The sequence below is a fragment of the Anas acuta genome, chromosome Z, assembly GCF_963932015.1.
Source record: "Anas acuta chromosome Z, bAnaAcu1.1, whole genome shotgun sequence".
In the NCBI taxonomy this organism is placed as follows: domain Eukaryota; kingdom Metazoa; phylum Chordata; class Aves; order Anseriformes; family Anatidae; genus Anas; species Anas acuta.
The window spans coordinates 9,973,991-10,000,704 of record NC_089017.1 but is presented as its reverse complement, the minus strand read 5'-3'; the positions used below and the strand labels follow the sequence as shown (position 1 = coordinate 10,000,704).

Genomic DNA, 26,714 nt, shown 5'->3' with positions numbered 1-26,714 from the left:
CAGCCCAGCTACCCAAAGCTCGGGTGATCTACACCAGATTCCTATACCAATTCCAAAGGCTTGCCCCAGAGAAGCATGTGGCCATTTAGCCTAGGTGTTAGCAATATCTCTCGGGTAATTTTACAAAGCTGGCTGTCTCGTTGCAACCACTGTCCCCTCTTTACTTATTCTTCTCGCCTGACACTAATTCATGTGACTCTGCTCTCTCAGCCAGAGAAAACATCCTGCAGCTGCTTGTTAGTTTAATGCAGCATCACGATGATGAAGAGGGGAACATTGACTGGGGATGCTTCTGTACTGACAGGGCCAAAGTGTTGCCAGCAGATGTGCGTGCACACCATGGGGATGAACAAACAAACAATTAGATAGATAGTCCTCCCAGACAATGGTCCTACATGAAATCAGTTTTCCTCTTTAAATAGTCATGTTTCTTTGAGGAAAACTTCTACCTACTTACCTTACTTCTTTTTCCCTTTCAAGCAGTATTAGGCAGTCAGCTGGATTTTGTTGTTGTTGTTTTGTTCTGTTTTTTAAAAGGACATTTTAATTGTCCTTTTAAATGTCCTTTATGTCTGTTCTAAAATGCTGTAAGGTGTTCTCATATTTTCAGGAGGGATGAAGTACATTCTGACCTGGGCAAATACAAGACTTAGAGCAGGATGTGATGGAAGCCCGGGGGAGAGGACTGTGGGGTCATGGCACAAAGGGGAGCAGAGCTGTGCTGGACACCTGTGAACATGAGGCTCAGAGGGAAAGGGTCTACAAGCTGGCTACAGTGAAGGAGCTGGGTGTGAGGAGCAGGAGGGGAAGAGGCAGAGTGAGTAATTAGAAAAAGAGAGGAGGGGCAAAAGAGCCCTGTAAAGATTTGGATGTGTCAGGTAAACAGTGAGATGTAAAGGACTAGACGAAGCTTTTGAAATGTGGTCGTCATCAATATTTTGTCTATCTTATCTTGGACTACGTCATTTCATGGATGTGAAGAATTGTTCCTGCTGGTCGTGGCAAGATTAGTATCAGGCAACATTACTATTTTTTTTTTTTAACTGTTTCTTAATCAGGAATTCTGAGGCACTGGCACAGGCTGCCCAGAGAAGCTGTGGATACCCCTTCTGGGGGTGTTCAAGGCCAGGCTGGATGGGGCCTTGGGCAACCTGGTCTGGTGGGAGGTGTCCCTGCCCATGGCAGGGGGTTGGAACTAGATGAGCCTTAAGGTCCCTTCCAACCCAAACCATTCTGTGATTCTCAAAATTCCTTGATGCTCTATACTTTGACAGGCTTTCTACATTTTCCTCTTTGAAGACATGAATCACCAAGTCACTTTTCTTTCAGTGCTCTCTGTCCAGAATTTTCCAGATGATTTTCTCTTGCCTGCAGCAAATATGTAGGCCATTGCCACCTAGTGGGCTCATTGTCAAGTCATGTGCCGTACCTGCTGCCCAAGGAAAAAGGATAGAAACTCTGAAGAAAGTTGGGAGTAAACAGAGGGGCAAACATTCAGCAGCTCCCCAGAAATCCTTCTCCTTCATATTCAACAAGTAATTCGGAGAAAATAACTGATTAACTTGGCTTTTATTCTACTTATTTTCATCTGTAAGCTGTCTGCAAAATGTGTAATTTTCTAAAAAAAGAAAAAGAAAAAGAAAAAAAAAAAAAAAAAAAAGAGCCATTAAGTTCCAGAGAGCATAAAGGACAGGAGGTCCTCTTGATCACTGCTGTGAAAGCCTTGTCCTCCACCAAAACTGCCCTTGGAAGCAGAAGTCTCCACAGAAAAGCAGACCATTTTTGCTCTGGCTTAATTCTCATTACCACAGAAAGCAAGCTTTTATGATTCAGCATAGGGTTTGTGTGAGAAAGCTACAGGTACAAACATAAAAACTGAGAGAGATGTTTCATCTGGTAGGCATTTATTAACAGTAAGAAGTAAAATCTGTTAATTACAAAGCATAAAATCTTCTTGGTGGTAGTACTGCACTGGCTTGATCACTTGCTATCCAGCCCTTAGTCATTATTTGCATCTGAGAATAGTCAGGAGGAGATCATACTGCCAGGATGGACACCTCAGCTTGCAAGATACATCCTATGGGAGCCAAGAAGTTCTTGCCTCATTATGCTAGACAGTGTGCTTAGGTGTATAAGGAAAGAGTGTCAAAAACTCCTTTTGTTTAGGAACAATCTTAGGAGATTGCCAAAGGTTATCTCCAGGGGAACTATATCCAAAGTCTCTCCATTATTGTGAGGATGCATTTCCCTATGAGAAAGTTGTGGAAAGCTGTGGTGGAAGACTTTGATGTGCAATGGTCTGTGAGCAAACGAGTTTGGGCACAAACATAAATGTATGTGACATGCAATGCAGTTATCTGCGCTTACAAGTGTAGCTCACAGTGATAGCTATGACAGTGTAAAATGGTGATTTTTCATGAAGTGTTTCTGTGTACAAGAAGCTGAAAGCATAGGAATTCTCATTACTTTAAGCCAACTTTACTGTTAATGCACATTGTTTTGACCTTTAAAAGCTTCAGGCTCAATGACAGGTTCAATGCTGTGCATGCTTTTTGCTCAACTGAATAAGGCACATTAAGAAAAAGTTACTTTATTAAGAGTGAGGAATCATACATCTTGTTTTGTAAAGCCTATTCTTTTTCTGAGAATCTAAATATAATCAGTACATGCATATGTTTGTGTCGCTTTCAGAAAAATGTATTTATAATGTTAGACACTGTAATCCATCACTACTTTGGCAACTGTAGTTCAGGAACATTTTTTAATTGTGACAGAAATGCAAAGAAAACCCAACAGTGCTAAATCAGGGGCCTAAGCCAAAAGCCCTTGGGTCAGCAGTAGCAGTGAGAGCAGCTCTGCCTGATGAAGAGCCTCAGGCCAGAGCCAACTGGAGCCAATGCACATGGTCTTGTTGGCTGCAGTGAACTTCACGGCAGAGCGTACATTTGATAGAGCAAGGTTTGAAGTATGTCCTGCCCAAGAGCTGACACATTTTGACATATCCCACGGCAACACACAAAATGAACCACAATACATCTTATTCGCTGTGCACATTGCAGGGCCTTATGCTGACAAGGGTGACGGTCTCCCCACGGCACCTGAGCCGCCCAGCCTCACACTCGGTCATGGTCCGATGGGCAGCAGAGCCGCTCGCTTCAACACAAATCTGGATGCCTCCCTCTTCACACGACGCGTCTTCATCACAAACACAGGTGTTGGACTCTGCTGAGTAAAGAAAGAGAGGGAAAAGCACTTGGGATGGCATCCCACTCAACGGAAAACAAACCAAACCATTTCTAGCAAAACTGCAGAAGTAATAGAGATGTGTGGAGGGTGATTCTTCTAATGAGAACTAACATCAGCTAACATTCAGGTTCAGTGGAAAAAGTAGAAGCATGCACAAGTGGTGCTGTCTGTCCTAGGATCCCAGTGCTTCCTCCTACTGGGCTTCCTCTACTCAGAGAGTCTGGTTGTGCCTGTCAGAAAAGCTTCACCAAGGTGCCTGAGATCCTGCTCTCAAAGGTATCTCTGATGTTTCTGCTTGAAACTTGATAGCACCTTTTCATGTATCTACTGCTCCACAGTCCAGGTGACATGTAAGATGAGAGGTCTGTCCTTGGAAAGTAACAAACTAATCATGAACATACTTACCACTTGTATTTTTATTTACATATAGGTAGTTCACTATGATCAAAGGATCTGCTCGTAGAAATAAATGTTTAGCTGTATTGGTAACAACAGCTAAACAACCAGATAAGAAAGTCTGAGATTATTTTTCATAGTTATGTCTTTGTTTTGGTGTTGTATGTTTAACTTTTTTTCTGTTTGTGTCTGCTGAGGCTTCTACCAATTTTGATAATCTATTATTATCTATTATCTATTATTATTATCTATTATCATTATTACTACTATTATTGTCTATTCAATGTTGGTAGACAAAATAGACAAGTGATCTTTTTATTGTCAAAATATGACAATAACTGTGCCTTCTATCTGAGGCACTTCTGAAAACCTAATTTAGTCCTTTATCTTCCCATTTCTGCCAACCCTCCATTAAATGCAGTGTAATGGAGGACACTCAGGGAAATTAGATCAGGGAATTTGAGAACTTCCACTAAAGACAGATTGCAAAAGTCTGGGCCTGTTTTCTCTGAGGGAGTATGCCTTCACCTTTGTTCACAATATGAGAAACTGGAGATATACAGTGAAGTACAAACAAAAGCAAGTGGCTTTTCTAGACAGTACAGAATGAGAATGTATTCTTAAGCTGAAGAAAACAGGGAAACCTTGAAGAAAACAGTGAGACTGGTAGCCTTGAGCTAGCAGAAGCAAAGGGGTTAGGGGATGAACACTAAAAAACAAAACAAGGAGGAAAACAGCTGAAGGAAGATTCCAGATTGACCTATGAAAACATTCTCTGCTCATTAAGGGTTGATAACATATTAAAAAATACACCCATTGAAATGGAAATGTGGGATTTGGTGTTGTGTTGTTCTCCTCCTCCTTTCCCCCCTCCCCCCCCCATGCTACAGAATTTAAAATGGATGGAGTCAGTGAAAAAAGTATGGCAAGGTTTTCACCCCAAGCTTACAGAAGCACATCACATGGAGTAACCCACTCACCAGGCAGCAGGAATAAGCTTTTCCCAAAGATAGCTCATTCCATTACAGTCTCCTGCAGGGTTTTCCTTGTCTTTCTGCCGTATTTAGCCACCAAACACTGGGCTGATGGTTTGAACCAGCTCAGCAGTTTGTGCATGCCTGATGGTGCTGGGAGGGTTGGAAATGCCATACCAGCACAGAGCTGCTGTAGTGTGTAACTGGGGATAAAGATTTCATTTTGTTCGTACAAACAATTTCACTTATAATCATGAAGAATCTTACCATCACATCTTTCCCATGAATGGCATGATCCACATGATTTCTCAGTGGCCTGAGGAGTTTTGCAGTTGTCTGAGCTAGTAAGAGAATATTTTCTGCCTGTGCACTCCAAGGCATACATCTTGCAAACCGTTAAAGGTATGTTTCTCTTGGTTCTTTGATCTGTGGCACAGACATCCAGGGAAGGACTGAAAACAAAAAGCACAGACAAAAACACATTTATACGTGTTTTATCTTTGTATGTCTTAAAAAGAGCTGAGAAGGTGGAAAACAGTCAGTGTCTGGTTCTGTTTTCCCTGTTCACTGAGGTACGTCCTAAGAGTGCAGTGATGAACTGGACACTTAGATGCATGAATAATTCTTGACTTTTTTCTTTTCCACAGGTTGCTGCTCCTCAGCAGATACAGCACCTGTCCAAGGACAGGAACATCACTGGGTATTTTACCATTAACCTCAGTGGCACTGAGGGAGAGACTTATTTAAAAGAGTTCAGATCTTGGTTGTTCTCTAATATACATGCATACACACAAGTCCATACAAACAAAATATTTCATATACACATAATGATATATACTCACACACATATATTAAATTACTTTATATTTTCTTCTAAATTGTAAGAGATAAGAATGTATTTAAAGACCTTTTCTCTACTGTCCTTTAAAACCTGAGCTTTTACCAAATAAAATGTTGTGATCCAACATCAGAGACCAGACTTATTTCTGGAAAAATGGATACATATACACAGAAATTTTATGAGAAATCCACTCTATTTATCTTGGGAGTTTACATGTTTGTTTCCTGAACGTCAGATATTGTGCTAACACCCACTAAAATTAGCTTGTAAAAGTGGTAATAATGATTCTTGGACAACCTTAGATAGTATTTGCTTCAGGGACAATTCCAGGAAATTGTTATTATTTGTGTTTCATGCTGTAAGCATAGGAGGAGGGAAAAAAGCCTGTTTGTTTTTTTTTGTTTTGTTTTGTTTTGTTTTGTTTTTAATTGTAATCTCAAAACCCAGGCTTCTCCACTTGCTCTTAATTCACTCCATGACATCTGTGTGGGGTGAAAAAAGCCCTGACTCCTCAGAAGTGGTCTTCCCGTGCTGTCCTGGCTGTGTGGTACAGCCAGAGGTAAGGCACTGCACAGAGCACCAGACAGCAGAGATGCTCCTAGGAGATGGAGAGCTTTGGATGCTTTGGACCCCTCCTCTCATTCAGCACAGCTCCACTGTCTGAGCTCACAAACACTCCCACAGAAAATTTAAGTACTTAACAGATCAGTTCTGACAGTCAACCTCAGCAAAACAGGTGGTTTAGTGGGGATGAGATGCTGATAATGAATGGGCAAATAGCCCTAACAAGCTCCACAAGGCTTCATGAAGGGAAGGGTAACAGGTCATGTGCAAGTGGCTTGTCAGACAGAGAAAGAAGAATTTGGGAGAGGAAAGCTCTGGTAGTAAAGTCCTCACTGTGACTTTGTTCAGTTGATGGTCAAGTATATTGAGCTATCTTTTTCTTTTTTTTTTTCTTTCTTTTTCTTCTTTTTTTCTTTTCTTCTTCCTCATCTTTTTTTTTTTCCCTTTCTTCTTCTTCTTCTTTTCTTATTTCTTTTTTCCTTTATCAGCTGATCCTGAGAACTTTGTTGCATTTACCTGCAACTGAATATGTCCTCAAATATTACAACTGTATTATATTCCTTAAGATGTTAGTGTCATCACTTGCAGTGGTGCTTAGTCAAAATACGAGCTGCTGAATCCCTAATAAAGGTTTATTGCCTACATTTTCCTTACTGCTCTTCTGTTAACATAAGGAATGGAATAAGGTTAACTCTTTTTCTGAGGCACAGCAAGAGGACAGACCAATGTATCTGCAGCACCAAGCAGCTAATAAAGGAGCCCATACATCTGTCTCCATTACATCATTTGCTTGTCTAGTAGCACAGCCTATGAGATAGTGGTGCACTGATTTATAATGTGAAAGTTATCTTTGCAGACAGAGGTATAGGATATTCTTGATTTTGAAATATCTGTTTGGATTTGGAAGAACATAGTGTGATTCAGAGGAAGCATCTGATCTGTAAAGTTGTCTATCGCATTTAAAATTGCTCAGAGGCCTTCTTTATTTGCCTTACAATGATAAATCTCAATATCTGAGCTTTAAAGACAAAAGCTTTTTTATGAGGCAAGTTAATTTAGCTGAAAAGATAGGAGTGTGTTAGTGTCTCTGGTTTGCACCACTTTAGTGACATCCAGCAGAGGGGAGGAAGGCCAATTTAACCAGCTGGTTGAACCCTGGAAGGTCTAATTGCTCGGGAAGTAATGCAGGGAGTGTGTTTTCTATTTTGTCTAGCTCTAGCTGTCTTGAGACTGGTGTACCTTTTACTATGGCTGGGCCACCTGGGGAAAAGTCAGTGGAAATTGAAATGTTCAGATGCCTAGGAAAAAGCATAAAGAATCTGTACTCATAAGAGTATTTAATATTTTGCATTCCTTGTTGAGAAATGATATTACAGGGGAACAAGAATAGCACAATGAAAATTATTAGAGACAAGGAAGGGTTCTTGTGCAAAGGGAGTCTGAAAAATTCAATACCTTTCACCTGGGGAAAAAAAAAAAAAAAAAAGACTTGAGTAAGAACAAGCCTTTAATAAAGTACATATTATGGGAAATAAAATAGTTGTAAGTCAGAAAATAATGTCTCTCCTTTTCACCTGCTCTGAGAGGCAGGCAAATTTCAGTGAAACAAGAAAGTGAGAAATTGAGCTGGAAATTATTTTAATTTCTAAAAATTGTATTCAAGACCATAATTTTTAATCTAACACAGGCTGAGAACCCCAAAGAGAGACATGTGTGCTACACAAATAAGTGTGTGTAAAAAAGATTATTGAAAAAGAGTATTGAAAAATTACTGAATCTCATGCTTCAGTATGGAGATGGTCTTTGGCCTCCGTGTCTTCATCCATACTGACAGGCTAACTGTGCTCTGACCCTTTCCTGGCCATAGGGCCAATTCATGCAGAGTAGAACAGCTAGTGTCCATACTGTTAACTCGCTGACCACAAAAGGAGGAGACCACATTAGATTGCACATTAGTAATGGTCTCTATCCCTCATAACTCCTGGGCTGTGCCTTTGAATTACCTGGGAGTTTACACTTGCCAAACACTGCCAGGAACTGCTTTAGTAATTCAGCAGCTCCATTGCTCAGGATCATTCCCTGGCTATAATTGGGGAAGACAGATGTCATCACATGAGGGATGACAGAGCCCTCACCAGCTCCTTGTGGGGTTTTTGTACCTAGAAGTCTCTGTTGCTGGGCTGGTCTCTTGAAAACTGAAAGGATGTAGGATGGTTCTGAAGCCATGGTGCTTCTGCCTTCCTCCGTGACCTGTTCCCACCTCCTGAGCAGAGGCTGCTGCTGAGATTCACCACCACAGCAGAGCAAAACATATTACCTGTGTGTTCTCAGGACGGACCAAGATCTACTTACATGCCTTAGTCCTACAGCATTAATAGGCTGGCAGATTGGTCTGCTTTGACAGACAATGATTTATCCTTCTATTATTAGATGCGTTATTTCAAGACAGTGAAAAGACTACAACAAAACTGACTGCTATCTATCTTCCTGCCATTTGGAACATAATTAAAAAAATAGAAACAGGAGGCAGCAGAATAATTTTAACTGAAGCCTAAATGCATAACTGAATGTAATTAATTTAATTTCAAGGTAATTGTGACTCTACTCAAGGCCTTCCCCAGCACTGTGGACTCCCTTCAATTCCTATGCAACTAACTTAACTGCACCCATGAACCTGAAAGGGGGTTGTTGCCTCACTTTAGTCAGTACTGAGACAAAAAGAGTAGGACCTTGTTAATTAAATACCTAAATATTTTAAAAATAGAAATAGGCTCTTGACAGATTTATTACAAACCTGGCAATTACACAAGACAATGGCCTCAAATTCTAGGGTAGTGCCCAGTGGATATATGAAACCTGAACAAAGCTGACCAGTGTTAATTTTGAGATGTTCAAATTGTGGCTTAGAATTAGAATCTATTTTGAATCTAGAATCAGCTTAGAATCTAAACCCATTTTGGCTTAGAACCTGAGTAACCATGCACGGCACCCTTGAAGTATGTGGCTGATGGAAAGTGAGCGTACTCCAATGAGAAGTTCTGTAACCTTGAAATCAGGAAAGGACTTCAAAATTTCTTTCACCTGCTACATGAGAATGCTATCCTGAATTTTCCAAACTGCTTAGCTTCTGCTGTGACAAAAACTGGCCTCATGTCATGTCCAGAACTCAGTGGTGACTTCATAGGAAACTTTATCTGGTCTGTGAAAACCAGCCCAAATACTGGAGTGCTGAGCTCTTTGGCACATCTGGCCATCAGTGCCAGGTGCTCTTAGGCCTCTTCTTGTTACTCTTCTGTTTTGGTTCTGTTCCCTTAATACTTAGCGAAGAACTGAGAGAGTGACTCATTTCCATACCTTTTTCCTGCATGGTTTATTACTGAATATAGGCTTTGATCAAATAGGAAACAATAAAGTCTGGTCTGCAAGTTATGAGGTCAGGAAAGGTAACATGACTGGTCTGTGCAAACTGCTGTGTAAATGGGAGATTAGATTATTGTGCCTTTCATAACACTCCAGTCTCTCAGCAGGGAAAAGAAATCTGCTGTATTTCACCAGCTTACTGCTTTGATGGTTTATGTCCCAAGGGTCTCTGTTCTAAGTTTTCCTCCATCTTCTAAATCTTCGAAATATCATCTTATCCTTTTCCATCTATTTCACAGATCAAGTGGAGCTGAAATTTTCCCTTCACCTTCTGTCATCTAACCAAATTCCATCATCACTAAAACCCAATGACAGCTCTGACAAGGCAGGTAAGTTATGAGCAGGACATTGATTGAGCTGTAAAGCAAACAAAGTATAATGCCTGCTTCTCATGAGTAAAGCTTTCCAATCTGTCATAGACTGAAACTTTAAGAAATTTAATTGGTCTTGAATAAAGTGAGAAAGCCATTGCCAAATTCAGCCTGAACTTACCCACATTCATAGGGCATTTTGCACACACATTGCGACTGCTGCGCTTTCTCCCATGGCTGACATTTAGGCTCTGTCACTTCTGTTTTCACACTGGATTCTGAAGTAGAAGAGCACAGACAATGCTATTAAGGGTCAGGAAAAACAAGGGCTGTTAGAGGTCTACTCTGAAATTATCCTATCAGTTGAGCATAAAAGACACTGGATACAGCCGTGACATAAAGCCACATCCTGCATGTTCATTAGAAGTATCTACTGCACAGAAGGAATTATAACTATTAAAAAGATACGATACGCTTTACAAACTTACCAAATGGTAATTTATCCATGGGTCAAGAGTCAGACAGAAGGAGACATGTACAATGTTCAAGCTTTAACTTTCATCATCTCATTTCTGTGCAGCTGTCTGTTTCTGCTAAACTTAGTAGTGCTGCAAACAGCTTTATCATTAGGTTTCAGAGTTACTGGCTTTGCTACTGTCACCAGAAAAGCTATGGCTCCAAAGCCCCATGTAGAAATAGCTAGCCTTAAAATTGTTATGCACTGTTGGTAATGAAAACAGCAAGTTCCACCATGTAGTTCTTAATTTGCAGTAACTTAAAAAACAAAAAATGACTGGGGGGGGTGGGGGGATGGAGGTGGTGAGGGAGAAGGGAGGAGCACTGTACACATGTACTGTTCTGTGACTGTTGAGCTTTATTCCAAGCTTTAAGATGAAATAGGCCTTTGCTGCATATTTCTCTAGAGGCTTCTATAGCGAATAATGGCACAACTCTGTTAAATCCATACAGACACACTTTCAGAGAAAGGTTTATCCTGATTTGTGTTTTAGATTAGGTGGCTCTAGTTTTCTACTTTAACATTAAACTTTAATATCCCTGAACATTGTAGCTTTTATTTTTTTTAATAAATCTCTTGTAAGGATTAAGACTTACCAAGCAAAATAGACAAGCAGAAATTGCCAGAGAACTAAAAATAAAGCTGTAGTGCTTTCCAGTACAGATAGCAGACATAACCCTGTTTGCCTGCAGAGGGAAAATTTCCACCAGAAATTACTTCCCTGTCTCCAGATCTGGGGCTCTTTGTTGTATAGTTGACTGTTACCAACACTATTACTAACTAAATACTCCCACCCACCTTATTTCAGTATGGTCAAATGTATGTGTGCCACCATGTCTGCATATACACAGATTGTCTTAATTTTTGCCCTTTTTAACTCATATTCCTTCTTATTTTAAATGGTTAATTTAATTGTTATTCTAATTGTTTTAGATTCTAATTTCTTTCTTTCTTTCTTTATTTATTTTTAATTTTATAATGTACAAAGGTAATGCTCCCCTTTTTGTACTTCAGCAATAGTGAGCTGTGTTACGTACAGGTTTATTATTCCTTCTGAAATCCTTACTCTTGGTGTGCATGTGGATGTGATATGGCAAAAGATGACTAGGACTGAGAATCAGCAACAGATGGGAATCAGCAGATGACTGAGACTGGGCTGCTGAAACTTTGTGGTCTACACTTGATTGTCACCTGCCTTTTGCCTCAGATCAGGCAACTTTGGGCAGCAATTGGCTGATAAGGAGAGGACAGACATGAAACATAGGAGTTATGCCTAATCAGAATGGCCAGGGTTAGAAGGGACCTCTGAAGATGATCTCATCCAACCCCCCCGCCAAGAATGATCACCAAGAGCACATTGTGCAGGATGGCATCCAGGTGGGTTTATAGTATCTCCAGAGAAGGAGACTCCACAACCTCTCTGGGCAACCTGTGCCAGTGCTCTATCACCCTCACAGCAAAAAACTGCCCTCTCATATTCAGCTGAAACTTTCTTTGCTTCCTTTTGTGCCTGTTGCCTCTTGTCCTGTTGCTGGGCACAAATGAAAAGAGACTGGCTCCACCTTCTCAGCACCCTTCCCCCAGATATTTATACACGTTAATGATGTCTCCCCTCAGTCTCCTCTTCTCCAGGCTAAACAGGCCTAGCTTTCTCAGCCTGTCCTCGTACATTGCGTGCTTCAGTCCCCTCATCATCTTCGTAGCCCTCCTCTGGGCTCTCTCCAGTAGTTCTATGTCCCTCTGGTACTGGAGAGCCCAGAACTGGGCACACAACTCAAGGTGGGGCCTCACCAGGGCTGAGTAGAGGGGCAGAATCACCTCCCTTGACTAATCTACCTGGTAACAGCAGTGGCTGTTAGTTGACTCCAAGCAAGGGTCTCAGCAGGGATGTGACAGCATCTGAAACCTGGGAGGGGATGTGCTTGGCTTGAAGCAGCATGCTGCTTGGATGCCTCTGCATCACTGACCAGCATCATAGGACAGCAAAAGAGAAAGTCTTGTCTGCCCTCCACAGCTGGAAAAGATGAACTGAGACAAAGCTGCTTTATGCTATACACTGTTTCCCTCTCTGCCACACTGACTACCAGTGACTGTTGACAGATTCAGCATCTGCTATCATGAACCTGAAGAGCCATTTCCTCCTTGCTTCCAGTTCCTGGAGATTTACTCCGTATCAGCTGTGTGACTGTCAAGCAGGCAAAAGAAGCCATCAGGTTCCCTCCCTTCTCTGTCATGAGATGCTGTGGTGCACTCAACAGCTTCCAGATAGAGAAATACTATCTCTAAGGTGCAGTTCATGGGGTGGTGGCATTACACCACCTTGGTGAAAATTGAAGTATATTCGGGTGGCAGAATAGGCAACATTTATCACAGGTAATGTCTTAAAATATTGTTGATGATAATGCTTGTTATAAGTGTGAGTGGGAATCAAAAAGCCATGAGGAAACCTCAGAAAAAATGTCTTAAGGCATCTTGTTTGAGGAGCCCACAGAAAGCATGCACTCATGTTTTCTGTACATCCTTTGGGTGATAAAAATGCAATTTCTCTATCATTATATCAGGTATAGTGCTATGTCACTATTGTATTACCAGTAGTCTGTCCAGGAAAGTAAAATCCCGAGCTGCATTTGGAAGATCACAGTGGCTTACCTGTTTTTACACACTGAATAGTTTTCATGTCAGGAGACCACTTGAGGCTGGGCTCACAGAGAATGGAGTGTGCTCCTTCTAAGCGCATGCCTTGTATACAGGACAGAGTTATTTTCTCACCAATCTCATATGAAGGTTTCCATGGGTCTCCTTGCAAGCCATCCTCCAGGACAGGTAGGAGACAAGAAGTTTCTAAGGAATGAAGAATTTGAGACAGTGACAGCGAACCAGTGGGTTGCAGAAAGTGCTCATGTCTTATCTTCTCCTTCATTTCTTAACAAATTGAACAGTAAGATTAGCTGATGTTCCTGTAGAACTATATTGGTGGTGTTAACTCAGGCTATCAACTCATTATGCCAAGGATGGAGTGATAATATCTCCTTCTACTGCCTGCAGGCCTGGCCCTAGCTCATACAGAGATTCTGTGTTGTTAGGATCCATGTTCCTACTAATGGTTCATACAAGTGCTTAACAACCGAGTAGGGATAGGCTACAAGGTTAATTGAGATCTTTGTGGTTGCCCAGTACTGCCCACTGGACATTTTACTCAGTTTGCTTTAGAAATAGACAATACCAATTGTTCTTAGATATAGCCACAGGATTGAATGAAGCAACAAAGGCTATTCCCACAGAAAGTAAATCCTGGGCTGGAATTTAGTCTCCTTGTTCCACTTCTTGTCTTTTCACTTCCATAAACTTGACTGTATGGACATTTCTATTTCAGTATAACAAAATGTGGCTTCAAAATAAAAGTCAACATAGACCCAGTCCTGCCTAAGGATCTGGGAAATACAGGTGAAAGCAGACATTCTGAGACATTTCACTGGAATTAAGCTGTATTTCAAAATGAGAATCCAACATACCCTGGCAATATCTTTCTCCAACTTGCCACTGTAAATTACTGCCACACTTAGCAACAGGATCACCGACAAGAGAATATCCATGTCTGCAAGCGTAAACAATGCTTTTCCCAACAGGGTATGAGTTTTCAGCATTCTGGAATAAAATAAATAGATTAAATATTAAATATATAATCTAAGAATCACCAGCAGTGTTGAACTCCCTTTGATACTGGGATGCTGAGGACAGCGAGAAGGATTAATGTCACTTCACAGTGTACTGCAGAGACTGTCTGGAATACTGTGGGCAGTGCTGGTTATTGATAGTCAGAAAATGTGATCAAAATGGAGGTGTTACCAAAAGATTAGCAGAATACAGAATATTCTGATTACCTTAACTTAGCAAAGGGAGGGCTAGGGTCAAGGGTACCTGTGTCAGAGGTCTGGCAGTGATGGAATGGTGCTCTCTTGACAGTCCATAAGTTGACTGCAAATATAGCTGTTATCAAACACTAAGGGAGGAACATATGCTTTAGAACAGCCATGCAAGAGGGATCAGTAGAGAGTATATGGCTTTGCAGATTCTTAGGATGGCATGTTATCTGCTCCCTAAATGCTAATATGATATGGTCAGTCAGAAGAACTGAACTTAAAGACAAAAGTCTTTTGTCATTTTATATGACCTTCTGTTCTAAGGAGAACTCTTGTGAAAAATTGAGACTACACGTAAAAGTGCAGGGTTTTATCTTTAGTTTTTGAACCAGAAATATTCATATGGGAGGCAACTATCAATTACAGAAAAAAATACTAGCAAAAGAGAGAATACAAAATTTAGGACCCTGCCTCAGTTTGCAGTTGTGCAGTGACAACTGATGGATTTGTAACTAATCCTTCTATCTATTAATTGAGGAAAAATACAGAAGACGTAATTTATACCCTGAAGAATTTTGTTTCCCTTGTTAAGCAGGCCTAACTTAGTCACTCCAAATACCCTGCCAGATCATAATTTCAGTAAATAATAAGAAAATTCATTGGTGATTCGCAGGATACAAACTAAACTTTGCTAAAATCTGTTTATAATTTTGCTAGGGATTTGCTGGACAGTTTACTCTCTGTGCTGTTTTTTCTCCAGTTTTGTTTACTTTAAAATGTAATTTATGTAGTATTTTTGTTTGTTTGTTTGTTGTGTTTTTTTTTTTGTGTGTGTGTGTGTGTGTGTGTGTGTGTGTGTATAGGACAAGTAGATTTATTTTCCATAGGCAAAAAGAAAAAGAATCCAGAAAAGGATCCAGATCCAGAAAAGTGAAGATTTTGTTCTGACTTTTTGGTTTTCTTTTATTCTTAATACAAAGTCTTGTAAAAGACAGACAGGGAACAATGCTGAGAAGGCTGCTATACAGTAGCTCTATAAAGTTTGTAGATAAAAAGTTTAACAAGATAAATACGGGTCTACAAGAAAATCTCTATATTAACTGCAGTTGAGACACTGCTCATAGGAATAGAACAAAAAACAGAGTAAAAGAAATAGCTTACTTGAATAAATCCATTTTCCAAGAGAGGAGGAGGTGAACAGAACTCTGTTGGAGTTATGGATGTATCAAAACAGTGTGGCTCAATAAAGCTATAAAGAAAACAAAAATACAGTTAAGTTTAATTATTCTCTCTTCCTCCCAAAATATTACACTTCCCAAAAAAGTCCATTTTCAAGACCATTATATGTCCCATTTACATCACGATTATATTTAAAGCAGGCTCTGCCAAGCTATCTGAGAGATTACTAATCAGAAAGGAGCCCAGTTTACTGTTTTTTTATCCCATTTTATACTCTTACTTTGTATCAGAATCAGAGCTTCTAAATTTCATTTTGATTCAACTTAAATGTGAAAGCTCAACAAGTGCCCTGGAATTCAAATCCCTGAATTCAAGAGCTTATGTGCTTTTTTGTATTACTTTAAAAATTCTTCCTGTATTCATTATTCAACTGTTCCTTTTCTGCCTACCGCAAATGCTGCAACTCTTCATCTTCACAGGGTCTGCTTTCATGGTGCTCTCCTATGCAGGCCTTCCCTCCACCACTTGGGGAGGGGTTGTTGCAAGTTCGACTCCTTGATTTCCTTTCCCCCGAACAAGAGCTCCAGGAAGACCAGCAGCTCCAGTGTCCATCAACAACACCTATGTTACATTTGAGAATATTTGAATATTCCACATTAACCACTCTGTAGGATTGTTGTCCTTAAAAAAAAAAAAAAAAAAAAAAAAACGAAAAAGAAAAAAAAAAAACACCTGCCATCTACTTTTCAAAGCTAATGATGAGCTAAAATGTGATCATACAGAGAGGTCCAAATTGCAACGAATTTCTCCCAAATTCACCTTTTACTTAAGAATAATTCCACGAAGTCTATATGACTTACCCATCCAAGAAAGCACAGAAATAACTACCAACTACAGCTAAGTAAAAATCAAAGAACAAAAATTTCTAAAGTTATTAATACCCAGTCATTTAGTGTGTATATATTTACGTATATATTTATTGAAGGTTGCCTTATGAGTTGTTAATATTGTCCACTGTATTCAACAATAATAACACAAAGGATTATTTGTGAAGTACTGCTTGAACGTAATAAACAGGACTCAGACTCAACAAGACCATCCCCATGGTGTGTGTTGGGCAGCAGCCACTGCCCAACTTCAGCCACTTGTTCGGTTTTTGCAGCTGGACAAACAGACTCTAGAAGCAGAAGAGCACACACATGCCACTTCTGAACTCACACAAGGTTAATGAGTGCTGACCTGGCTGATCTTGCACAAGAGTTCCCATCTCACAAGCTGCTCCAAAGGTGTAAGGTTTGCAGTAACACACACACTGGGTTCCATCCACAACTGCCTCACCCCCATTCTGGCATGGTTGGCACTTGCAGGGATCATTTTCAGCCATATATTCTTCAATGGCTTGTTTTAGGTAATGCTTTTTGACTGAGGAGCAGGGCACTTCCTTTACCAGCTCGTATAATGGTGTTAGCTACATACAGTAGAGAGACATTTATATTAAGTAGTTATACCAGGGATATAAGTGTTCATAAATATGCTTTTCATATGAGATAATTTGTGATGTATGTTCCTGTGGATGGGGCTTTAAAGACACTCTAATTTCCCAACTAACTGGCTAAACTCTTATGTTAATATTTAATATTAGCTTTTTTTTTTTTTTTTTTTTTTTTTCTGGAAAGTCAGATTTGCTTAGCAGAATCCCTTTTAAAGCTAATGCTTTGACATGCTTAAAAATATTTGAGATATAAGACTACAGCTGAGATAAATGTGTGTCTTAACACAGACGACCAATTTACAGTAACACTAATCCTCACTTAAGCTATTTTCAGTATAAAAAGCTAGAGATTGTAATTTCATTAACCAGTGATTAAAGGCAGCAATAACCAAAAACATTTTTGCATTTCTATTGCATGTTTTATGATATTCCGTTCCTACATTTCATTGAAAACTACTTGACAATTCTTTTGGTTTTATTACATTCTTCATTTTTTGAGCAACTCGCAAAAGAGACTTAAACAAGGTAGCAGTGAATATTATCATGCTCAACTTTGAAATGTCTGGCTCACAGAATACCCAGAATGCCAAACTTCTGCATGCAGAGAAAAGGAAGAGAGATAAAAAGCATAGAGAAAAGTTGGCAAGCTCAGTGGAAGCCACAAAGACCTGCCGATATACATTTCAGAAAAGGGACTTTCTCCAGTGTTAGGGTAAACTAACGCAAAACTCTTAAGCAGAATTCTTAAGCAGAACTCCACTACAGTCATTTAAAGTTTGTAAAATTGCAGGTATTTGCTTGCCAAGGGCTAGATTTATGATTCAGCTGATCACTTTATATTAGCTTCATGAATTTTTGTCCAGAGATTTTTTCTTTACTATATAAAGTGTTCTGAATACAAAATGATTGCAGACTACAGCCTGACTAATCACCAGCTAGAGCTTAATCATTTCTCCCCTTGAGGTAATCCCATCTGCTCATCTCTGCTCCAGCAAAATATCCTTACCTTTTGTTTAATTACTTTGGGGTAGTCTGTCACTGATCTGGCCCAATAGGAATATTTCTTACTGTTCCCATCAGGATTATCCAGTTCTATATAACTAAGGCCAGCAAAAGCACTTGGGCTTCCTCCTTCTACGTAGGAGTCTCCTTTAATCTTATTGCTGCTGCTTCCTGGAGATTGGGATGAGAAACACAGAAAATACCATCATTGCTATATTCACAAATGGAAATAGAAACAATACCCACAAAATATGTATTAATGAGTAATGAAAGGACGCATCATTAAAGATGAAACATCTGTGCCTGGATCAAGTGCTCCTACATGGATAATATATTCAAGGGGTGCCTGTTTTTCCATGTGTCCAGAAAGAAATCACTATTGGGAAAGTATTAGCTACATTTGATGGGAGCTGGGGAGCCTTTCAATCTTGGCATTTGGTGTCTGGGTTTAACTTGTTAAAATCATAAATACATAGAATGATAATATCACAGAATGGTTTGGGTTGAAAGATACTTTAAAGATCATCGAGTTCCAACCCCCTGCCATGTGCAGGGACACATCTCAGCAGCCCAGGTTGCCCAAAGCCCTATCTAGCCTGGCTTTGAACACTTCCAGGGATGGGCTATCCACAACTTCTTTGGGTGACTTGGTCTAGTGCCTCACCACCCTCACAGTAAAGAATTTATTCCTAATATTTAATCTAAATCTACTCTAAGATACAGTTCAACAAAGCTATCAATACCTGTTCCTCATTTTGACATCTGTTTTGAAGGATGGAGAAGCTCTAGATATGACAACTACATAAGTCACTATGGAGCACTTACCTGAAGAAGTCCGTAGCAGCTCATCTAGCTTGGAGCACTCTGTTTTCTTCTTTTTCACAATTAATAAATTCCAACCTGATGAGGTGCACTGGTACATGTCTGTTGTGCTCAGACCTGCAGATCATAGAATCATAGAATCCTTAAGGTTGGAAAGACCTTCAAGATCATCTGGTCCAACTGTCCTCCTGTTACCAATGTCACCCACTAAACCATGTCCCCAAGCACCACATCCAACCCTTCCTTGAATACCCCCAGGAACATTGACTCCACCACCTCTGTGGGCAACCCGTCCCAACACCTGACTGTTCTTTCTGAGAAGAAATGTCTCCTCATTTCCAACCTGAACCTCTCCTGGCACAACTTGAGGCCATTCCCTCTAGTCCTATCACTAGTTAGCTGTGAGAAGAGGCTGACCCCCAGCTCCCTGCACCTTCCTTTCAGGTAGTTGTAGAGAGCAATAAGGTCTCCCCTGAGCCTCCTCTTCTCCAGACTAAACACCCCCAGTTCCCTCAGCTGCTCCTCACAGGACTTGTGTTCCAGGCCCTTCACCAGCTTCATAGCCCTTCTCTGAAAATGTTAATCCATCTATTTAATAATCCATCCATTAATCCAGATAGATAATCCATCCATTAACAGTATTGCACATGGAAAGTATGTTGGGTTCATTTCTGAGTTTCATGTTGACTACAAATGTGGTTTAGAAAAAAAAAGTTGGAAGGCAGCTAAAAAGCAGGTCCTGTGAGAAGGTCCATGTGTTGCTAAAGCCTATATGAATGGAAGCTGACAGATGGGAGGTGTTCTTGGGAAAAGTTCATCTCTTCTTTCATTCTTTTTCTCAGCAATCCCTAATCCTACAGCACTGCTCCCCAATGAGTACAATCACACGTGTCACTCTGGTGTTTGCTCTGTTTGTAATTTATTCTACTTTATGCAGTTTTACCCAATCTCTACCTCTAAATAACTTTTAGGCTTTAATATTACTTGAAATTCAGATTGGCGCTAGCCTCGTGAGATCCTGAACCAGCTAGCAAATCTATACTACCCAGAGCACTGCAGGTCACAGATGCAAATCTGTAACTAAATATTGTAGTTTGACCACTTTTAGCAATTTTTTTTTAGTATTATTTTTTTTATTTTTTTGCCTGTGAGGAGAATGTAGTGAGAAGTATAAATTTTTTACTAGAGTTTAGATATTAGCTGGAAGAACACGCAAAGAAATTTTTATTGTTTGTTCCTGATAACAAATACTCTACCTTCTGCTTTCATTTTGTCAGTATCCATATAAAATATAAGTTTGTAATATCCTCCTAGAGATCCAGACTGCAAGAAATGAGTCCCAAAATACTCAATAAATCTTCGGTAGGCATTGTAATCGTAGACAACTGGAAGGTTGGCAAGTTCCTTCCAGAATGGCTCCGCAAGAGTGAGAAAGTCTGGGCGGTTGTTAATAAACTGAGCAACTTCCACACTGTTCTCAATAACCATCAGTTGCCTACTCTGGGGGAAGAAAAAGAAATCAGTCATGCTCAATTTCACTAACAGGAGGGTTTCTAGCAGCCAGATGATGTGCACGTGATATTGGCTGCTAACCAAAGCTACTCAGCTTGACAGAGTTGTTGAAAGGAAATTGGAGGCTCCAGAGAAGTGTTCTTTGCACCCTGATTTTATCTAGAGGAGCCCTCCTCATAAGGGTCTGTAGCCATTCTGAGGATGCTGCTGAATTATAAAATCCTATATGCCTACACTCAGACTCTCACAATTGCTTTTGAATTTTGTTACACTAAGTCTCAAAATACTTCACTGCTAGTGCAGTAAAGCAAGCTCGTTCTCTGTCAGCTTGAATACCATAAAATTTATATATTTATTGCTTGAGTTTACTTCCTGTAGGATAGAGTTTATACTTCTTTATGGAGAGTCAGTTGGAAATCATTTATCTAATGCTTCTTTTTAAGTAAGTCAAAGTCATAAATGCTGTGATTCCCAGCTGTTTAAGACACTAGATTTCTCTCTTATGGTATTATAAAATAACTTAATTTTAATCACAGAATTGCTTATTTTTGTCACTCCAAGATACTGACAGAGGTAGTAGAAAAAAAGTGCAATAAACTGTTAGAAGAAAGTGGAAAAAAAGTTAAATAATTATGACAAGAAGATGGTGTTTTTCTGTCCCAAATAGGGAGGTAAACAACTAGTAAATAAATAAATCACTACTAAGAAGGTAAAATGAAGAAATAAAAAACAGCAGCCAACCCATCTTAATTGGTAACCAAACCAGTGATTTCTTTGTAAAGTTTATACAGGATTTTTTTTTCTGTCATGCACTTTGTGCCAAAAATATCTGGATAGAATAAATATGTGCATCTCACAAGATAAGTGCCTGAGAAAAGTGATGAAAACTTCTATGCAAAATACTAAGCTATTGTGAAAACTTTTACATACCTTTTGACTATGCTCCTTAGTTCCACTATGTTTATGGTAGTGTCTATTGTTTGATGTTTCATGCCTCTCTTCGTGCTTCATATAAGACCAACTACTGTTGAAAAACTCATAACTGAAATCATTCTGAATTTTAACCTAGAAGATTGAAGAAAGAATTCTGTATAAAAGGCTTCATGAAAAAGCTTCATGTTAAAAATGGTAACTTACAGAATAGAGTGAGTCCTTCCTGATGCAAAAATAACTAAATATATAAATGTATTTTTCAAGCTGAATCCAATTTAGATTTTACAGGAAACAGTGAAATCTATTGGAAAGAACATTACATGTATATATACATATATATATACATGTATAAAAAACATGCTTCAAAATAAAGTACTTTAAAGATTGCTTGGCATGCTTTTGATAAGGGGGAGACAAACTAAATCTCTGAGACAATGACTTGATGGAGATCAATGGAAGATCTCCATGAAGCATTTCAAAGCCAGGTGCCCATCACATTTCTTAGGTTGATTCAGACCAAACTTATTCTAAGAATATGGCTTTACATTCAAACTGCGAAAGAATTAGAAATCACATCCAATAAATTATCCAATAAATTATTTTTTTTCTTCCATTTTAGCCAGATATAAATCAGTCTCTTTCAAAATAATAAACTTACATAAACACCTTCAAAATAATTATACATTCTAATTTATTTATTTTAGCTTTTAATATACCAGATTCTCTCAACATGAGCCGACACAACTTTCACAGAGCATCTGGTGACATATGGCCCTAAACGCTATGGTGGCACTGACGTTTTTTGCTATTGGCAGTGGTGTTTGTTTGATACAACTCCAGCCAGCTGACAGCTGTGTACAGTGCCACAGGATCCTTCTCTTTGCCTTTAATTTTGTGAGAGATGAAGAACAGCCACAGTTATGAGAGTCTCTACAGAGAGGGAACAGGCATCATTCAGCTTTGTTTAGGGAAGCCTACCTGCCAAAACTGCCTACAAGCTTTACATCATTCTCTGACTTATAATCATTACTTTAGATACAAACATATGCCTAATGGAAACATACCTGGAAAGTATATGCAAGAATGCTTTCACTCAGCCTGTAATATTCTCTCCTGTCGTTGCTGAAGACCTTTCTGCATTGTCCTCCAAAGTTTTTTGTATGAATGACTCTTCCCCTAGTCTGTCCAGTAATGGCATCAAAGCTATGAAAGGAAAAACATGAAAGATCATTAAGAGAGAGAGGTAGCAAATCATTGTACAGGAGGTAGAAATTACCATGCCATTGTAATTGAATGCTGTATCTGCAGTTAAGATTGAAAGCTTATTTATCTGCAAAAAGGGGATATCAGCAGGATGACCCTTTTTATCTGAAGAACTGCAATGTGCATAACATGTTAGAATATGGAAAACAAAATGTTCTTGGTTCATCAGCACAAACACATGTCAGTATCTGTTAACGTTAAGACATTCACACCTAACACAAGTGATTTTATTACATTTTTTTCCAGCAATTAATGCAAAACTGAAAAAACAGGACATGCATTCCAAATTCTTTTTGTAGTGTATCTGAATTATATCACGTTCCAAGTGATACGACTATGATAAAGAAACTTGAGAAAATTATTTTGCTAGGCTGCAGATGGGATGAATGAGTAGAAATCCATATGGATCCACAGTACCAAGAACGAGTATTGGCTTATTTTTTTTCCATGCTGATTGTTATGTGCCATTGGTTTCTGCTTCGTTTCGCATCTTAGAAGATGTGTGTTCAAACAACAGGGTAGAAAGCTTTATTCCATGCTTCAAAACAAAGGACAGGTACATCCCAGACACACTGAGCCACTGGTATGGTAGAATTAGCTCTACTGCACACTTTTGCTTATTGGATGCTTTACCATAGGCCCAGGGCACAGCTAGAGCTTGTAAATACAACCAAAACTTGAGGGCATTTGGCACCAGTAACACTGAGCTCTGCACAGAACATTACCCTGTTCCCGTAAGCTCTGCATTTGGAGGTGTTTTATCAATATCACATATAGTCGTCTTCTCTTCACATCGATCTTCATCAGTGCCATCTTCTTCACAATCCTGATCTCCATTGCACACAAGAGATCTGCTAATGCACTGACCTAAATGAAAACAAAAATACATGGGGAAAGGAGAAACGTTTGTTCATTTAAAATAAATTGTTTAAAATAAAAACAAAAATCCCAGTTATCTATGATGCTAGCTTGTCCACTCACACAGTGAACAGTCTATGCCAAGAAGGACTTCTGAAACATCAGTAAATGTAGACATAAAGAAATAGTGCATACTACCCTTGAGGGATCACATATAATTAACTTTGATTATCTCTCTTATAGCGCCAAAACATCATATTCCTCTGTGAGAAATGTCTGTCTACTGAGGTTATTTATTTATTTGGGGTGTGTGTGTGCAAGTGACCTAAGTTGTTTAGATTCTAGCATCGTTTTAGTGTCCCTCGATTTCCAGGATCCAGGTAGTTTCCAAGATGTTTGGATATAACCTAGAACAGCTTTAAACAATCTTATCTAAGGTTGCATTCCTTAATTAAATTCTAATAATAATAATAATAATAAACTGTGCTCTGGGGCAGAGCAGTAAATTAAAAATTAAAAACATGCATATGTACGGATGAAAAAAAAAAAAAGGAAAGTTCTTCCTGAATCAAATTTATCTGTAGGTCAAGGGTTTTCAAATGGTATTGCCCATTTATAAATGTAAAAGACAACAAGGTTATCTTCTTAAATTTAAGGACCAGAAAATCGTGAAAGAGATCTTATTACCTGAAAAGCACCTGAACCGATCACCACAGCCATCCTCTGTTGGGCATCCCCTTGTGGGAATACAGGATCTTATTTCAAAAGCATCACCAGAGCAAGGGTTTCCCCCATACTGACCATAAACTGCTACCGTCCGTCTCCGAATCTGAATGCAAATCAAAGGAGATCTTAGAAAATCTAAACGTGAAGAAGAAATAATTTAATAGTGTCAAGACAATGCTGCTGCTCTACTGCTGAAAGGTAATGAGGCATTCACTGTTTTTTTCTAAGAATAACCACAGTTTGTATTACCACAGTATGGTAATTAACTCACAGGTCAGTGGTCCAAAATCACAAGTGTAAGGTCTTTAGACATAAACTTGGCTACTTTGTTCAAAAGTCTAATATGTAACTGAAACAAAGAGGAAGTTGCTGACAAATTTCAGTTTTATTTTACATTTTTAATAGGACCAGTCATGACTGATATAAATTTTCTTAAGTTCTTCAAAGTGATAATATCATTAAGGAAGATGACAAAATATAGTATCAACTGGGCTACTAAAAAGAATAAGTACAGTATCATGGCACATTTTTAATTTTGACCAATCCCTCCCTAACTGATGCAACATCAAAGTAAATAAGAAAGAAAATCAAAGGCAAAAATGTCTTGCACATCAGTAGAGTTGCACTGTAAAAATCATCAATTTGTTTTTCATTGAGGACAATATTTTGTAACAAAGTTTTCTTCCTTTGAGGTATGACTCCTCTGATGAAAAATGAGTGGAAGTGGTACAAACCAACATCAGCTGAGGAAAATCTCAGTTTACTGAGACAATTCAGCTGAGCTCTTTGGAGCTATCACCAAAATAAAAACAGTGCAAGTTATTTTGCAACATGGATATCATAGCCCTGAAGAGAGGGAACAGACTGGAGGATTTTCCTCCTCTAGGGTCCAGCAACTTTTTTGTTCTTCTGGGAAGAGACACTTCAGGTGCTTTTGTTTGACAGTTGATTTGGGTTTAAAGACACAGCAATTTCTTAATTATTTTTTTTGGGGGGGGGGAGAGGGGAGAGAAGAGGTGAGCATATGCTTGTGAAATCATGCATACATAAAGGTTTGGCCATCTATACCTGTTTGTGAGTACAGCCATCACACTCGGACCAAGGGCCAAAAGAATTCCAGCGGCAATGGACTGGATAGGAAGGTCTGCTCCAGTAGGTTGTTTTGTTTTTGTTTTTCAGTATGAAAGCAAAACAGGGAGATTGTCAGTGATTTCCATTCATAAGCATTAGTGCAAAACTTTACAAAACAGCAAAGCAGACCTTCAACATAAATTACAGGCATCAGGCTCCCTCTAAAAACCACTGGAATTTAAAAACCACTGGGATTTGCTTTTAATGTGCAAGAACAAAATCACTTTCCACCTGGACTTTCTGGTCAGTGAACAACAGAAAAGACCAGGCATGTTTACCTGGCCTGACAATCAGTAGGGACTCTGTGAATCCATATGGGCACCTTCAGAGATGAGCTCCACATTGCAAAGCAGAAAGGGGCCAGACCACATCTGGAGATGGCCCAGCAGTGGTCAGGGGCTATGCATACCACGGGGTGCAGATGAATTTCCCAGACAGCTCTCAAAAAGCTGGGGTGCAACCAACTTTTGAGGGCTGGCTTGGGGCAACCTGCATTGTGTTTTGCAGCCTCAAGCCACTGCTGTTCATGCTATTCCTTCACCAGACAGGGGCAAGTGACAACATAACTCTGCACTCTTGTCATCACTGATAGCAGGGGCAGTGCTGACACCAAACAGTGTCTTTGCTCCCATTAAATACATCTGAAAATCCCTTTAAGCCCCGTCCCATGACATGCACCAGACCTGTCAAATTATCCATGCCTAGTGTCCAGTGTTCAGTAATTTTCTAAACAAATATTCACCTGGAAAAAATGGGAAAGAAGCCTGTAACTTCCAGCAACACAAAAATCCCCAGCACCTGAAAAAAGAGGAGCAAAAGCAAACTAAACACTGTGTGTTGTTGTTGTTTTTCTGCTTTTTATAGCTCATGAAGCTATTCAAACTTTCTGCAGTCTTTACACTACTCAGGTTAAAGGAAAAAAAGGAGATTGGTGCACTGACTTTCCTCATCTCTGTCGTGCAAGGTATTGTTTTTCAGTTTTCTTCTTTCTTGCAATTCTGCCCGATTACATTTTCAGCCAAGTATTTCTCCATATAAATTAATATTTCATTGCATTTGCCATATTCACTTCATCAGTACAAATTAAGTAAGCAATTGTCTTACCTTCATGTTAGATGAAATACTCAGACATCCAGCAATTACCAGGGAAAATGCACTTCCACTCAATTCAGCAGCTGAAGGAGTCAGTCAGTCTGCCTGCTACTGTATGTCTCTTCTCACTCTGCCTTGCTATTCTGTTTTTCTTTTCTCCAAAAGGCTAAACACTGCTGAGGAATTTTTATCTTGACCCAGCTGGTCCTCTCCAGGGACACAGCCAGCTTTTGGAGCTGCTCAGTGTTTTTAAAACATATAAATCAAGGCTTGGCAAGGCTGAATGGGCCTGGCACAAAGTTGTGAGGAGCACTTACTGGAAGAACATCTTTTCCTTGTCTTCTCTGTCACTGCTTCTTTCCTCTGAACAAGACTTTTCAGAGATCCCAGGCCAATGCTGATGTCACATACTCTGGACCACCATTGTGTCCCTGTCTTTGACAGGCAGAGCTGCTCTATGTTTAAGCTGATGTTTCCAAGGGTTAAATGTGACCACAAATCTTCTGTCTCGATTTGTGCAGTTGGGTTGATTTCTTTACATCAATTCTCACATTGAAAATCAATTTATGGATCTG

At 39.4% G+C, this 26,714-nt stretch overlaps 1 protein-coding gene across 2 annotated transcripts; it reads right to left on the bottom strand.

Moving 5' to 3' along the window:
- Window positions 1–1,887: 1,887 nt before the first annotated feature.
- C7 (complement C7) lies at window positions 1,888–26,380 on the bottom strand. Of its 2 annotated transcripts, none has more exons than XM_068667053.1 (18): window positions 26,152–26,380; window positions 25,790–25,845; window positions 24,985–25,060; window positions 23,878–24,019; window positions 23,058–23,199; window positions 22,134–22,272; window positions 21,067–21,201; window positions 19,881–20,124; window positions 18,628–18,741; window positions 17,807–17,973; window positions 16,548–16,776; window positions 15,758–15,929; window positions 15,291–15,378; window positions 13,782–13,914; window positions 12,919–13,110; window positions 9,934–10,030; window positions 4,884–5,068; window positions 1,888–3,222 (listed from the first exon to the last, which is right to left on the bottom strand). In XM_068667053.1, exons 1-18 carry the CDS (start codon window positions 26,155–26,157, stop codon window positions 3,038–3,040), a joined length of 2,502 nt encoding a protein of 833 aa, XP_068523154.1. In that variant the 5' UTR covers window positions 26,158–26,380; the 3' UTR covers window positions 1,888–3,037. The 2 variants fall into 2 exon arrangements, with proteins under 2 accessions (XP_068523154.1, XP_068523152.1); XM_068667051.1 differs by having other exon boundaries at window positions 1,888–3,225; window positions 26,152–26,379.
- Window positions 26,381–26,714: the final 334 nt, after the last annotated feature.